The sequence below is a fragment of the Manacus vitellinus genome, unplaced genomic scaffold (assembly GCF_001715985.3).
Source record: "Manacus vitellinus isolate BGI_N305 unplaced genomic scaffold, ASM171598v3 scaffold_4_pilon, whole genome shotgun sequence".
Classification (NCBI taxonomy): Eukaryota; Metazoa; Chordata; class Aves; order Passeriformes; family Pipridae; genus Manacus; species Manacus vitellinus.
In genome coordinates, this window is record NW_021940604.1 from 26079559 (window position 1) to 26095006 (window position 15448).

The window sequence follows — 15448 nt, forward strand, 5'->3', positions numbered from 1 at the left end:
TAGAATCTTCAAAACTTTGTTCATAAAATTTATCTCCTTTTTTGAACCAGATGAAACTCCTATACACAGAAATGAATCATAAATCCATTCTGTGTATGCAAAAAATATATGCATTTTTAACTACAATATTTAATATCATTCTAAACTCGTACTTTTTTCAATTACCATTTACTGATAAAACATTATGTTTTGTGGCGGAGAATACCTTTGCTTGAAAAGCAGACTATGTCCAGAAAAGCAAGGATAAACTTAAAAAAAAAAAAAAGAAAATAGTGAAAAATCGAAGAAGATAATTAAGAATTGAAAGAGAAAGTGCACAACTAAATTATACTCCATTCTACCAGGCAGAGTACAAAACATATCGGATGTAAACTATGATTTTTCTGAGAAAAACGCTTAAATATTAACCTTTGAGATAACGTTCAACAAGTACCATAGTTCTTCTCTGCACCTGCCATATAAAACTACTAAAGTGAACATTAAAGAATAGAATTAATAGTCAGAATAGGAAAAAAAAAGTACACTCCTTTCTACATAAGAGGAAAGCAGATAGCTAAATTGGATGATAGGCAAAAGCAATTAGTAAGGAAAACTTTATGTTAATGAAGCAGCAGAGCTTGTTAGGTCATCTTAATTATGCATGCTAAATTCTGACTTGAGGCAAAGAAAGCTGTGAAGATTAATAGTTGTAGAGTAAAAGAAGTCTAAGCTCATAACACTTTTTTCATGCTCTACTTTGCTTGGTCTGAATCATGGTTGGCATATATAAACTTAAAAGTATATTTATGCTCCGGATTTTTTTCCTCTTTCTGTGTGCTACTTGTACAGACTCAAAACCAATAAATGAAGTATGTCAAGGTAAACTTTCTCTAAAATAGTACATGACCCCTCTGTTTTCCAGAATATTTTTCTGTTTATACAGTACAGATGACAATATTGTTAGAATTTAACAAAAATATTCAGTCATTATAGTTAAGTAGGTTTTTTTTCCATCTTGTAGGAAAATTTAAAATTCAATTTTTGCTCCAGGCTAAAATAAGCATGAACTCTTCCAAATCTAAAGTAAGAAAAAAAAATCTTAAGTTACATAAATTAAATATTATTATTTTGTTCTAGTTTGTTTGAGTTTTTTACTAACTTACATTATAATTTCATTTTTCAAGAAGAAATCATATTCTGTTTGAAAAAATAATGTGGCTTTATTAACGTCAAGTCATTTTGTTCAAGTGGTTGCTAAGTAGCAAACACTTCCACATTTCAGAATTCAGTATAAACTTGGTGGAAAATAAAAATTAAAATATCATATATCAGAGAATCCTTTAAAGATCCTCAGTCTAGTTAGAAGTTGTTCAGTAACAGGATAACACAAGGGGTAAAAGCTAACGATCCACCCTGTCCAGAGTCTAACTTTATAACAGTGCATTTTGGACTGCTAACAAGTGAAATTAGGTGGTGAGAAACAGGGAACTGCATGACTGAATCAACATTAACAATTACATTTTGACAGATTAGAGACATTTTGGATTTTATCTGGAAATATGTAAGCCAAATTTTAAAAAACTCACTTTTATGAATTGCTGATTTAAATCAGGAAGTGCAGGATCAAGTGAGAATTAACTACAAAATTTATTCTAGTCTGAAAAAAAGAAACAGATTTGGATTTAAAATGCAAAAAGTGCATTCTTTATTTCATTGGGATTTTTTCACCCAACAGTAACAAGAAGAAACAAGAAGACAATGAGAAATAGAGAAATGTTAGATACAGCTATTTCTACTCGCAAGAAAAATAAAGTATTGCAATAGTTTGATCTTTGACCTTCTTTTCTTCTGTTATTTTCTAAAGACGTGGCTTATTACTTGTGGCAAAACTATAATTAACAAATTCCTGTACTTTTATTATAAGAAACAATAATCATGACATATGCCAGTTCCATGTGATGTTTATTTTTAAACGCACTATATTTTCTTTCCATCTGTTTAGTAAGAGCATGGTGATACAAATACAACATTCAAAATAAATACAAGACTGTTGAGAATACTCACACAAGTGTGTGACACGGATAAAAAGACACAAATGTATTGAATAGCAACACATTTAGATTAACATTTCTATGTTATGAGCATAAGTACCATTTTGATTACCCTTGGACCTAAAGAAATATGAGAGAACCATCAAAAGCATGAATTAGATCTCATAGTATTTGAATCACAATAGAAAAACCTCTTCAGTAAAAGTAGACCGGTAAGACTTCCTCAGGGCTTCTATATATCATATAAAAGTATATTCACATTTAGTCTTTAATAGAAATTAGTTTAGACTTTTATAGAAATCATATCTATTTGATTCTTATAAACATTTCAACAAGCACACCTTTTGCGTAAAGAAAGTGTGTATAGTCTGACATAACATGGCTAATGATTTCCAACATTTCCACAGATTTTCTGGAGTCACAGAAAGAATAAAGTCAGTTGTACTGTAGCTACTCTCCCAAATCATAAAACGCATTTAGTTTCTTAGGTATACAAATAAGTAAACATTTATTAATAGAATTATTCAGTATGGAAACATTCATTAAATAGTTTAATTTTGTTTTCTCCAAAGACCATGCAAAGAATCTTAAGAAATTGTAAAAGGAGAGTGAAATATAATGGAAAATATGATTTTCATTACTCTTCCTCTCAGGTGTGCTAAACCATCACCCTTTCCAGAGCTGTGCTGAGGAACAGACTAGAAGCAAAGGAAAAACTATTGTAATTGTACTCAATAGGATTCCCACTTGAAAGCTTAACTTGGAACATTCCAAAGAGGTGAGATGAAATTTTATACCCACTCTTTATTACATTGAGATACTAAAGGTAAGATAATTTTGAGGAAAATTATTAGTTAGAGGTTATACAAGCCTACAGAAAACACCTTGAAACAATAATTAAGACTGGGAACTCTGTGAATCATAAATAAGGAAAAGCAGTGCCAGAGTTATATTGATAGTTCTAACTGCCATAATGGCTAAATTGATATGGTGAAAAAGCCCAGGGTAGAAATACCTAGCACAAACACCACCAGAGTTTGAAGACTTTGCAATCCATAATTACCTGGTTTTACACCAATGGAAAGCAGTGAGTCTTTACCAAGGTCTAAATACATTATCCATGCCCCAGGTTTTTATTTGGCACAACTTTCAGGTGGTTTAAAACCTGATTAAATGGCATTTAGCTATGTTGTTCAAGTTGAATGCACTCCCATTAAGCAGATTTTTTTTCCATTAAGCTGTAGCCATTATCAATCAGCAAAAATTAAAAAAAAAATCCAGTTCAGCCCATATCAGAGTATTCCATAACAGCAATATCTGTGAAGAATCTTTCATTCCCAAGTACATTTTAGACTTTAAATACACATGAATATCAGTGACATGAAAGTCAAATTTTACACACTTAACAACTTCACTGATCCTAAGTCAATAAAATGGTTTATTTTATTCTCAGCACAGACAGAACACTGTGCAGTGATGTCATGAAGTGAATTTCTTTTACACCTTCCAAAAGGACATGCTGTGAATGTTTTTTCTGTATCTAAGGGCCAGATTATAAAAGCTCTGTAAGCACTTGCCGAGATTATTAGCCCTTTAAATATCCTTTAAACATTATCTGCATCCCTCAGCTATTTAAAACCCAGGTAATCAAAGCATATTTAGATGCTTAATCAACATAAAGAATCCCCATAAAATATTCATCACAGTCTATATGAACACTTGGTTCCACTTAGAGCACAGAGGGCTTTAAAGGGTCCAGAAAAGAAACCACTGTGTTTTTCATGCATTTTTTTATATTTTTCTATCCTGAGACAAAGTATTGTCATAAAGTATTATTCTTATAGAGTCATGTACTAGCAATTATAGGTTTCTGCCTCACATCAGAAGCTTTTCTGAGAGAAACGCTTTCTTTACAGTACCACAGAAGATGAAAAACCTGCAACTGGCCCACAGAACTCTATTCTAATATTTATTATTCCATTATTTTTTTGACCATGGCCCTATGTTCTCACAAAGTAACTATCACTACTTATTTGGTAAATATCAATTACATATTTGATCAATGCATAAAATATACAAATATAATGAATGAGAAGAAGCGTCGCAAATTTTAAATTCAAAAAGATAAAAATAAAGGAATGAAAATATTACTGCAAACAAGGAAGTATGAAACAATGGCTTACAATAATAAGCAACTCTTTTATATAAACCAGATGGACACTTCACACAATTTTCAGATTTTTGGGGGTTCATTTGCTTATTTGAAATTATTTAGAGAAATGAACAATGTAACTTTTAAAGTACTGTATGATAGAATCTGTAAAGTTCAGTACAACAGAACTAGTAAATAAATTAAATTTAAAATGTTTGAAATTATCATATGCAAGATATTATATACAAAAGTACATTGAAGAAAAAAGTATTTTTTTCTAAAAATGATAACTTTCTAAAAAACATTAAATTAACTTCATAAAATATTGATTGTAATTTGGTAAGTAATGTCTATATAATCTTTAAACCTTATCAGTAGAAAAAAATTGTTCAAAACATGAACTATGTCATGTGGCTTAATTAACACAGTCTGGACAACTGATAGATAATGAAGATATAAATCTTCAAGAAACAAAATTTGCTTTTTTTCAAATGGAAAGTGAAAAGCCTCAACAACAACCCTCCCTCAAAAAAACAAGCAAAACCAAAACGAAACCCAACAACCTAAATTGCTAAGTGGTCAAAGTGGTAAATCTTTCAATGAATTTGAAGACTAAAGAGGTTCCAATTAGGATATGTTTTAAAATAGATCCCTTCCTGACATTGTCATTCCAGATTTAATTCCAGCTAATGAGCATAAACTCACCAAAAACCTAGTAATGAAAGTTTATTTTCAGGAAGGTAATTGTGATTTTTATAAACAGAACTGAGGCTAAAGAATAATGGCAATGCAAGGAAAAAATAAACAACCAGATTAATTACCTCTCTGAGGTCACAGAAGTGGAAAAGATAGTAAGAAGGTGTTATTTATAATATTCATAAAATATTTAAAAACAAGATTTATATAGATATTTAAAAGTACACATTATTAATGAATGAATCTTAAATTAATAAGACACACAAGACAGAGAAAGAGACAGCTGTCATTAGCTTGACTTTTATCAGGATTTTACGTGATCCCTCGCAATATTTTCACCAGCAAAGTAGGGAAATGTGGACTAGGTGAATTAGACATTTAGAATATGGCACTATAATTTGGAAAAAATATATGGTATGTGTAATTTTGAAAAAAAAAGTAATATAGTCGTATTCAATCTGCAAAATATTAACAGAAACACTGCTGTAACTCCCTGCCTCATGTTAACAATACTATTTGGTTACATGCCTCTAAACCCTTGTAGTAACGAACAAAAAGTCAAAAATTTTTTTAGCTTCCTAAACATATCCTAAAAAAAGGAACCAAACACTGGTATTCATACCGTCATAAATCCATCCAGCAAACCTGAGTCAGGTTTTGGGGGTGCTTGCAATCGCTCCATAGACCACTTTTCAATGATAGATGACACCTGCGTGTTTTCCGTGTTTAGAATTCTGAATCCAGTCATATTGACACCACTGTACCGATAGGGTTCCACATCCAGGGCAAACAGATCCTGAAAAAATTACCATTGTATATTTATATACATATGTCTTTAATACATTAAAACTCCTATTTCAATTGTTGGACCATCTCCCCAGATGAGAGCATGGAAATTTTCAGTCCTATATATGCTAGGAAGTATGTTCTGTTTATTTGGGGTCTGTGGACAAGAAACTTGGCTGACCTTATAGTGGAAGCAATCTGACTCACAGAGGAAAAACCGTCTTTCAGGAAGTGTTAAGTCCAGTTACAGAATTGTATCCACTACTAATTACGCCAAAATACTATAGTAAGCTTAAATATTATTATTGATTGCTAAATATTTTTATTAATCACTACTTCTTGGATTAACCAGAAGTCAGACATCAAATCATAAAATAAACAGAATGAGAGTTTCCTTGCACTTTCAGTCCCTGTGAAAATTGAACATGTTAATCTTAGAAGGATAAATTGGTGGGAGGGGAAAAAGGGGGAGTGGTGAGCAGGGAAAAGGGGAAATGTACACAGCTTTAAATTTAATCAAAGGCATTTTTCACTGCCACCCATTGAACTTCAAACAGGGGCATATCTTTTCCTAGGAATTTATCTTTGCAAGAATAACCTTTGCCAATTAACATGTTTTCAATACATATGTATGTGTGTATGTGTGTGTATAGTTAGCCCTCCAAAACACACAGAGGCAAATATAATTCATAAAAAGAAAAAGAAAAAAAAATTGCATTTTAGCTCAAGAAACTAAACTCAATATTATTCTAATCCTTTGACAAAATCCTTAGAACCAATGTAGAAACAGTACTTGACTTTAGGAAACTCAGGTCTAAGATCAAGTTTTGAACATTGGGGGAAAAAAGATGTAATCAAGGTTATACATAGGATATTACTGCCCTATGACATAATTTTAGTTTTACTGAGCATAGTAATTCTTCCCATAATTTGTACTTAGCCATTTCTCTCATTTTTAATGTGACTTTTGCTGTCAGTTTAGTATATTATAAATTTCCATAAAATGGAAATATTATAACATTTGCCTGAATCTGTTTTGTTTACTGGTTAGACCAGAAGAAGATTAAATATTTTACTATAGAAAAATCAGAATATAATTCGTTATTCACTGTTAACATCACTCAGACCACAAAAATATCAATCAGTTATCAACCACTACACATTTTTAATTATAGCTAATAATTATGATGTAATTTCCCATACATAATACCAAAGATATGCAGGTGTCAAAATTCATTTAAAAATAACCGAATTTGTATCCTCTTTGTATAGAAATAACACATTTTATTGCAAAGGAAAAGTTGAACACAACTAGACCTATGCTACATTTTCCTCTTTAAAAAATTCTCAGTTTTCACCGTGCAAGAGGTTAGAACCTTGGATGTAATTATTTAATCCAAACACATTCATGTTTACACTAGAATATAATAAATATACACAACAATATTATGCATATACTACAAATGCACACAGGTCAGTGTATTAATGAGCTACTGCATTAGACCCTGAATCAATCATGAGGAGATTACACAGAAGACTTGTAAACACTGTGACTGGAAAATTTATTTGACAGGATTTTTACCATGTCAGGTAAGAAGCAATTAATATATCAAAACAGCTGAATTGTAATGCAAGTTCCAGAGGTACATTGCAAAATCAAAATCTATTACATCTTTGTGCACAGTAAATTATCCCTTGATAGTTCGAAGTCAATATAATACTCTAATCTCCTTCAAAAATCTAATGTTCTAATAAGGAACTAAGAGTGACAGAAAATCCTGATTTTAAAATATAGCTTTAAGAATAAAAATTCAATGTCAACGGGCAGCATACTACTCAAAGAAACAATTATCCTTGATAGCAAAATAAGAATTTAAAAAATAAAAAATTCCTTGAAACGTCTATAACCCATTTTTCTGGAGGAAAATATATTCAGTGAGGGAAATTTTATTGCATGCAGTTCTAAATCTATAAGTGATAGAATAACTTACCCTTCTAAATAAGACAGGTATTTGTACAGGGTGTGCCTTTGAACTTCACAAATTATTTTGCTTTTTCTAGCTACTTCATGTTAATACTTTCCATGAACTTGGTTTCTCTGATTCTGAGGTGAACTTCCTATTCTGCCACAAAGGATTCATTTTCATAGGAATTTAAAAATACATGTGACTTTAAACATGGGTCATTTCAAGCATGGTTTTGCCAAGGCACATCTGTCTCATGCTTGTCTTGTATTTTAAGAAACTTAAATAACTGCAATCTAATTAGACAAAACGACCTCTCAAAACAGAGAAATGTCCACAACTATATTTCCTAGAGTATTATTTTACCAATTTTTAAACTGTTTCTTAGTTAGGCTGTGGTGAGCAGCAAAAGCGGTCTTTGTTATGTTTGTATGAGTGTTCTCATTTTTAATGTTCATTTAGTGCAAATGATAGATCCAAGAATTATCAAATTCCTTCTAAGTTACATTTGCACTGGACACCAAAGAATATTGCATAATTCATGTGCCTAAAAAACTCATGTGGATTGTTAAATAAAATGGCGTTAAGATTCATACCAATTATTCATGAATCATATGACAGAGAAAAGCTATCTTGTAAAATGTTGGATTAAAAATAAGGAATATATGAGTAAATTTAAAAACTATCTTAATCTTCAGATACAAATAGCCAAAAGATAAAAAGGACAAAATGCATAATATAAACAATGAATTATGAATTATATACTTAACCCTCCTTCACTGCAGTTAAAAAGTGCAGTACTACAGTCAGTTGGTTTTTCAGGTCTAGCAGTTTCCAAGGCACACTGTTGAACAATAATTAAGCCATCCTGATGAGTTTTCACTGAAAGTAAGAAAACTCAACAGAGAAAACATCTTGTACTCACACCCCATTCCAGAGAGACCTTTTACATGTTGTTAAGTAATATAATTAGGAAAGTAACATCTTTGTTAGATGTCATCAGTATGTTTTTATAAGTCACTTACCAGTGTGGTAAAGATATAGTGATAGTATTCTGTCATCATTCCCATAGCTAAAGCCTTGGAAAAATAAACAAAAGATTAATTTTTCTGAGGTCACATAATACATTTTTATCACACTTACGTGGCAAATGAAAAGTTGCAAAAGAATACTACTGGGATCAGATCATAAGACTGGAATTATACTAAAATTAGGTCAAGCAAATAATTTCCTAGAAGTTAGAGAAGATTACTGACTATTAAAGGAATTTATGAAGCAGATCTTCTGATAGAAAGAATATTGTTAGACTGTTTAGTCCAGTAAATGTGAAAGAGGCTTGTATTTTTACATACTAATGGATACATTGTTACCACAAAAAAATCGAGTTGACAATATTTTCATTCATTATTGAACTCTTCCTTTAAAATTAATAACCTCATAGGAATTTCCTTTTTCTATTTTGATGAACAATACTATGCATATAAAAGAAGGACTCAAGCTTATATTGTACATGTACATTTTTTCAACCATAGAAGAAAATTCTCTTGAGTCAAATTTTGAACAGCCAGATACATACTACTTAAATGAAAATGAAGAGCAAATATTAATAATATTATGCTATAAATTCAGATGTCTATCAAGTGCCTTCAATATTAAATAGTATTTGATCAACTGTACATTTTAAATGTTCATACTTTTCTCTTAAATGCATAAGAACAAATATTTGTAGATAAAATTTTAAAGCAATAAATTCTGTCTCATCATTCTTATTACTAAGGGTATTTTCACGTGAAAAGTTTGTATCGATAATCTGCACAAAAGCTACCTTAGATCAGTATAATTTATTCAATCATTTTAGTATCTACAGTGATTTTTATCTAATTTTAACACTATAAAAAAGCTGCAGAAGTAAGCAATATATTCTTCCTTTCCAGTAATTATTGGAATTTTTTCCCAAGTCCCTACCAGATGCATCTCCTTAAAGACACTGAAGGTCACAATTACACAATTCTGACATCAGAATTTGTATACAGAAGTATTATCAGTTTTGAGGGTTTTGTGAGCCTGTTTATTTGTGGCAATGTCTGAAAACTGATAAACTCAATAGTCTATATGTTCTTTTCCAAAGAAAAAACCTAAAATTAATCCAAATATTGGCTGCAGATCAGATTTTATAACATTTTAAACAAGATTATGACAAAAACCACACCACTTTTCCAAAGAATACCTATACTTGTGTATTTAAAATTCCACAACAGTATTAGAACTAGGATATAGTGTTCCAATAGCAATTTAAGTTCTCTTAAACAATGGAAAACCACATTCCCATGTGAAATATTACCACTTCATTAGGAATTCTACCACTACAAATACTGTTAGCTTTTTAAGAACATTTTTTGTTTTGTTTTTAAATAAAACCAAAGTATCTTCCTCTATATATGTAACACATTTGTGGTCACATATATTGCAATTGCTTATATATAGTCAGGTCTTTCATACTCCAAAGAATCCCCACACATCATACACGTGTTCCTTACTCTGCTGTGTGATGATGCTGCCTCTTTTACAGGTCTTCCTTCCTTCTCATTCCTCACTTTTCTAAAGACCTCACTTCTTTTTCCTCTTCAAACACTGTCATTTCTCTGTTCTCATTACTGCAGTGCTTTCCTAACCTTTTAAATCATGTCTGCTTTCCCTGGTTGCCTGGTGATGAGGTTACCGCTGAGGTTTGCCTTAATTCAATTATGCTTGTCTGGTTGATGGGATTTTTTTTCCTTTTCATCATGTATTTTTGGCCACTTAACAGTAGTTGCCATTTCACTGGCCTCTCAAGGTACTTTTTCTTTATTTTCAACTTGTATTCTCTTCCACCAACTTCATTGTTAATTTTTCCAATCATCCTTCCAAGAAGAGACCCCAAATTCATCCCTCCATTCCCACAAAAAAACCCAATCAATTAACATTTAAGAAATTAATATTTTTTCAACAATTACTTATAAACACTATATTTGGAATATTATCACTAAATAATAAATACAGTTTTAGCATACCTTGTGTCAATTTTGAGAGCAAGAGCTCACATTAAGCTCCAGAACTACAAATTTTAGACTTATTTAAAATACTGCAGTATTTGAGTTGAATGGAAAAGTATAAATCTACAAAATCTATATAAAGATCTAAACACTTCTAAAGAATTGTTCCTGTATCTTCATTCTGTAATTTTTAGGATGAGCAAAGTAGTTTGATAAAACAGTCTACAATTTGATTTAAAGAAGCTGAGTGCTTAATCTTGGGTAGTGCTTACTCTTGGGTCCTAGGACATGATTAAAGATACAATGCTTTTAATTTTGTTCCCATTTCCCTCGAGTCATATGTCTTTCAAAATGTAGTATACTGTGAAACAGAAGTTTCCTTTCACCTAAAAACTGCTAGGTACAGTGTAAGTAATGGATCTTGATGGAGTCATTGTTAATATTAATTGCAAATTAATAGTGCCATCAACATATTTTCCATCTGTATTTTTTAGGTTTTAAAATAATCAAATGTACATTTAATGATTTGAGCTAAACAGTTAGAATAACTAGGTTGGCCCATGCTTGCAAAGAGCAAAAACCCCAGCAGAGCTTTAAAATTACTAGGAATTAATAAAAGTTTTTCAATTAATGAAAAATAAAAGAAAGAAATTGTAGTATAAGTATATGCTTGCTTGCACTTTGAATTGTACCTGCAATAATATCCATAAGTACCTTTAATGAGACTCACATTTCCAACTCTTAAATACATTTTGTTTTCAATTTAAACCATAAAGTTTGCTAGCAAACATAATCTAAACGTGAATTAAAGTCACTAAAAGCTAGAAATGTAGAATCCTGTTTTAGTTTAGGTATTCTTCCTATCCTCCTTATTGTAAGTCATAGTTCAATTAAAAAACTGTGTGGAAGATGGTCTCTGAGCACAAGAAATTCCCTATATTTGGTGACAGCTCATTAAAATAAAGATACACAAAGTCTTGCCTTCTATGCATACTTCAGGGTTACAGTAACCTCTTTAATGGGACAAATCCTTTGTACACTGCTACATTGCCAGCTTCTCTAGGAAAACCTCACTGGAATCTGCTTCTGCAATATAAAGCCAGTTAAGTATTTGGAATTCTGCTGTATTTCACCTACTCGTCTTATTCATATTTATATTTACTGCTGTCCTCTCAGTGGAAGACACTAGTGTGACCTGTTGGTAAGATACAATTCAGATATCACTATCTGATTAAGAATAGGCATCTTGGAGACTTCAAATAAAAATAAATAAATAAATAAATAAATAAAGTTTTGTTATATGAAATAACAATAAGCAAGCATTTAAAACCCTGTTTAAAAAATCAATTATTCAAAGTACAAGTTCTTCATAGTTGAAAGACTGATATACCTTACTCTCTGAACATGAACTGATTTATCTGTTTCTTTATAAAACATAATTAAAGAACCTACCATTTGCATCATCAGTAAAATTACCTCTGAAATCCTTGGCTGATTTTCAGTTAGGCCTCAGTAAAACTCACATAAAATTCCCCTGCTTCTTAAATGCCATTAGGTCTGGATAATACTTTTATTTATTAGGGATAAAAAAGATTAAGCCCTCTGAAGCAAAATGAGGATTACCTGTTTCAAGATGCCTGCTGCCATTTCATGGCTGCAGTCAAAGATTACATGGAATTCTTTGCCTCTTTTCATCTCCTTTAGCAAAGGCTTTGCATCTTTCGTGTCAGCTGGTAACTGACGGATTTTTAGTCTTAGGTTGTATCGTGATGGAGCCTTGATGAGCTCTTGTAATCGAATAAGACCTTAAAGAAAACAGGAGTCAAGAGAAAATTATCAAAACAAGAACCTGAACTTCGAGCAGCAGAACATATTATAAGCATTCAAAGTTTCCTGAATTTTTCTCCCTTGTCAATATGTTGCAACAGATATGTAAAAATGTTATTAAAAATAAAAATAAAATACCTGCACTCCCAACACTTTATCACAAGTCTCTTTTTCTTAAGTATTAACAGACAGTATGCAAACTCAGTTAGGATTACTGTAAAACAGATAAATCTTCCTCTAGCATTATCACAACTATGACATTCCTCTTCAAAGAAAGTATGTAATTACTCTAATTCAATTAAAGCAATATTCCAGAGTAATAGTTTGTAATCAGACTAGTCAGTCTGCCAGCTCCCAACTAATCCATCAGGTTTCCACACAAAGTTGTGAATCATTTCAGCTCTGTAGAACATTCTCACATAATGCTGTTCTCATATTTCTATACTGAACCACTTTTCAAGAACATCAAGAGTCAAAAGCAGCTTTATTCTACTGCACAGGTTTTGGAATCAAAACCACCCCAGAACAAAACTTACTGGCTTTAGAAGCGACTTTGAAATTAATTCAATTGTATAAGACACTAGAGTGATTCATAATGTTCAAATTTTCTGTACAAATACTGAGTATTTTTAACATATCAACGGTTAAAAGGAAATCTGATTGTTCTTTCTTGGCTGCAAACTGTTGTTTCAAAGTGTTGTTTACTTAAGAGGACGAAGTCCCTAATATGTATATTTTATTCATATTTTCAGGTGTTACACCAATCACCTTTGCTACACCGATCACCTTTGTTACACCTTTGGAGACAGGATGGACAGCAAAATTGTCAAGGAACTTTAAGGTGGGGTGGAAAGAAAGGGAAAAGGGATGCTGCTTTTCTCTGAAGGAAGTCTAAATTACAAAATTTTACTAAATAAATGTAGGAAACTACACATTGACAGGTCCTTTGATCTACCACTATTTCTTGCAACAATAAAACACAGTTTTGGTCTTTTACCATAGGTCCAAGATTTGTTACACAATGGAAAGAAGTGTTTTGTGGTCTACAGGAGCTTTTGAAGTAAATGTCTTTCAATACCCTTATGAATTAAACATCTACTTCATGGTCGACAAAAAAAACCTGCAGCAGTTGAAAGTCAAGAATTCCAAAAATTCCAACTTTTGTTCTGTTCCAGAGCATTACCCAAGAAGATGAGCTCCTTGAGGTCCGAACTGGACTGTTCAAGAATTATAAAAAGAAAGTCGTAATCTTCATAAATCTTGTCAATATTGGGCTACATCAGAGAAAGAAAAAATCCCACCAAAATTTGAAATAGAGGATTTACAGATGTAGAAACTAATACGAGAGCAATTAAAAACTATCAAGGAGACTACTATGATAAGTATAGTGTCTGCCTGCTAGGTTACCTACGTATCTGAGAGTGATGCAATGACCAATAAACACAGGACCACATTGTGAAGGCAGTACAAAAGGTAGGAAAATAACAGAGAAACCAGAGTGTGAAAACATGCGGAAGAAAGCCTTTGAATGCACAGCTCTTTAGTTCACTGACTGGACTACAGTGTTGGGGCAGCACAGATGTGAATGCAAGCAAATAAAGAAGTATTTATGCCTTCAATAACTATCAGGACATACATAGTAACTCGTGAGATTTCTGAAAACATATTTTATGATAAATTAGATCTGAGACATGAACAAATTCCAGGTGTTTCAAAGTTAATTTTTTTTCCCATCCTCATCAATGTGAAATAAAAAGCAACCTTAAACTTTTCGCGTGTAGTATCGTTGTTTGTGGTTTCTACGTGTAGCAGAATATTTAATTTTAGTAATAGTTACAGTTACATATACTTTCATTTATAAGATTTTAACATATATATTTCACCACATTTCTAGCCACCAGCATTTATAAAGTACAGATAGATTATGGCAGGTCACAAAACACATTCCAGTCTACTAAATGAGTCACTTCAGTAGTACACCTGGTCACCCCCTATAAGGAATAAATCCTTTACTACAGTTTCCAGCTTGCTACGTTCTGAACAGAATGATTTTGGAAAACAAAAACAGTCCCCTCACTTGCAAGGGAATGAGGACATGCTGCTCTGTGGAGGGTGCATGGTGTGGGGTGCTATCTTGAAGGTGTGTCACAGGTGGTAAGTACCACTGCCACAGTCACCCTATAACTCCTTGCTGCAGAGAAACACCTTGCAGAATGAAAAAAGTCAGAGCTGATCACAGCTTTCTCTCACACTTTTATTTCTTTGGTTAATTACTGAGAAGCAGCATTTCTTAATTCAGGCATCAGTGGGAACTGAGAGCACGTAAATGCCTTCCAGTACTGGATCACACTTCACAAGTCGGCTCTTTCAAATGCAAATCAAAGGTTGGAAGTTTCTTTCCATGTTGTATTTACCATTTGGGATGCAGTGTTTATGTTTTATAACATATGCAAAGAATAGTTTAGTTTTACTAGAAAATAAACCCCACCACATTAATTTCCTGAAGAAAAATAACATAATTCACGGGGGTGGGGGGCAGGGAGGGAGGAGGGGAGAGAACACAAAATCAAATAAAAACCAGAAAACAAACAAAATCAAAAACCCACCATACACAAACAAAACCAAACATCATTCTCTTTATGTTTTCCTCTCTGTTATACCTGGATGAAAGCACTGCTGGTTCCAGTCAGTGCTGAGTCCACCTAAAGAGCAGGACAAAACCTCCTGAGCACCAAAGGAAGGTAGCCCTGCTCAAAAGCACTGAAGGAAGACAAAAGCCACCGTTGAGGATGGAGACACCCTCTTCGAGGGAGGGAGCTCCTTTCCACAGCACAGCTCGACTGAGGGGGAGGCAGATGAGGCCATGGTGCCTCACGCCAGGGCAAGCACACCCTGAGGGGCTGTGGCCCCAAACAACCGAAAAAGCAATTATGCAAAAGGCAACAGAAACCATTACACCAA

The 15448-nt window shown here is 32.5% G+C and overlaps 1 protein-coding gene across 1 annotated transcript in view; it reads right to left on the reverse strand.

Moving 5' to 3' along the window:
* GRIK2 (glutamate ionotropic receptor kainate type subunit 2) overlaps positions 1 to 15448 on the reverse strand; it is a 369619-nt gene that overhangs the window by 214966 nt on the left and 139205 nt on the right. Inside the window, exons 5-7 of the mRNA XM_018078132.2 lie at positions 12284 to 12465; positions 8654 to 8707; positions 5501 to 5674 (exon numbers count right to left, since the gene is read on the reverse strand). Coding sequence (XP_017933621.1) covers positions 5501 to 5674; positions 8654 to 8707; positions 12284 to 12465 — 410 coding nt within the window. The remainder of the gene's footprint in view (positions 1 to 5500; positions 5675 to 8653; positions 8708 to 12283; positions 12466 to 15448) is intronic.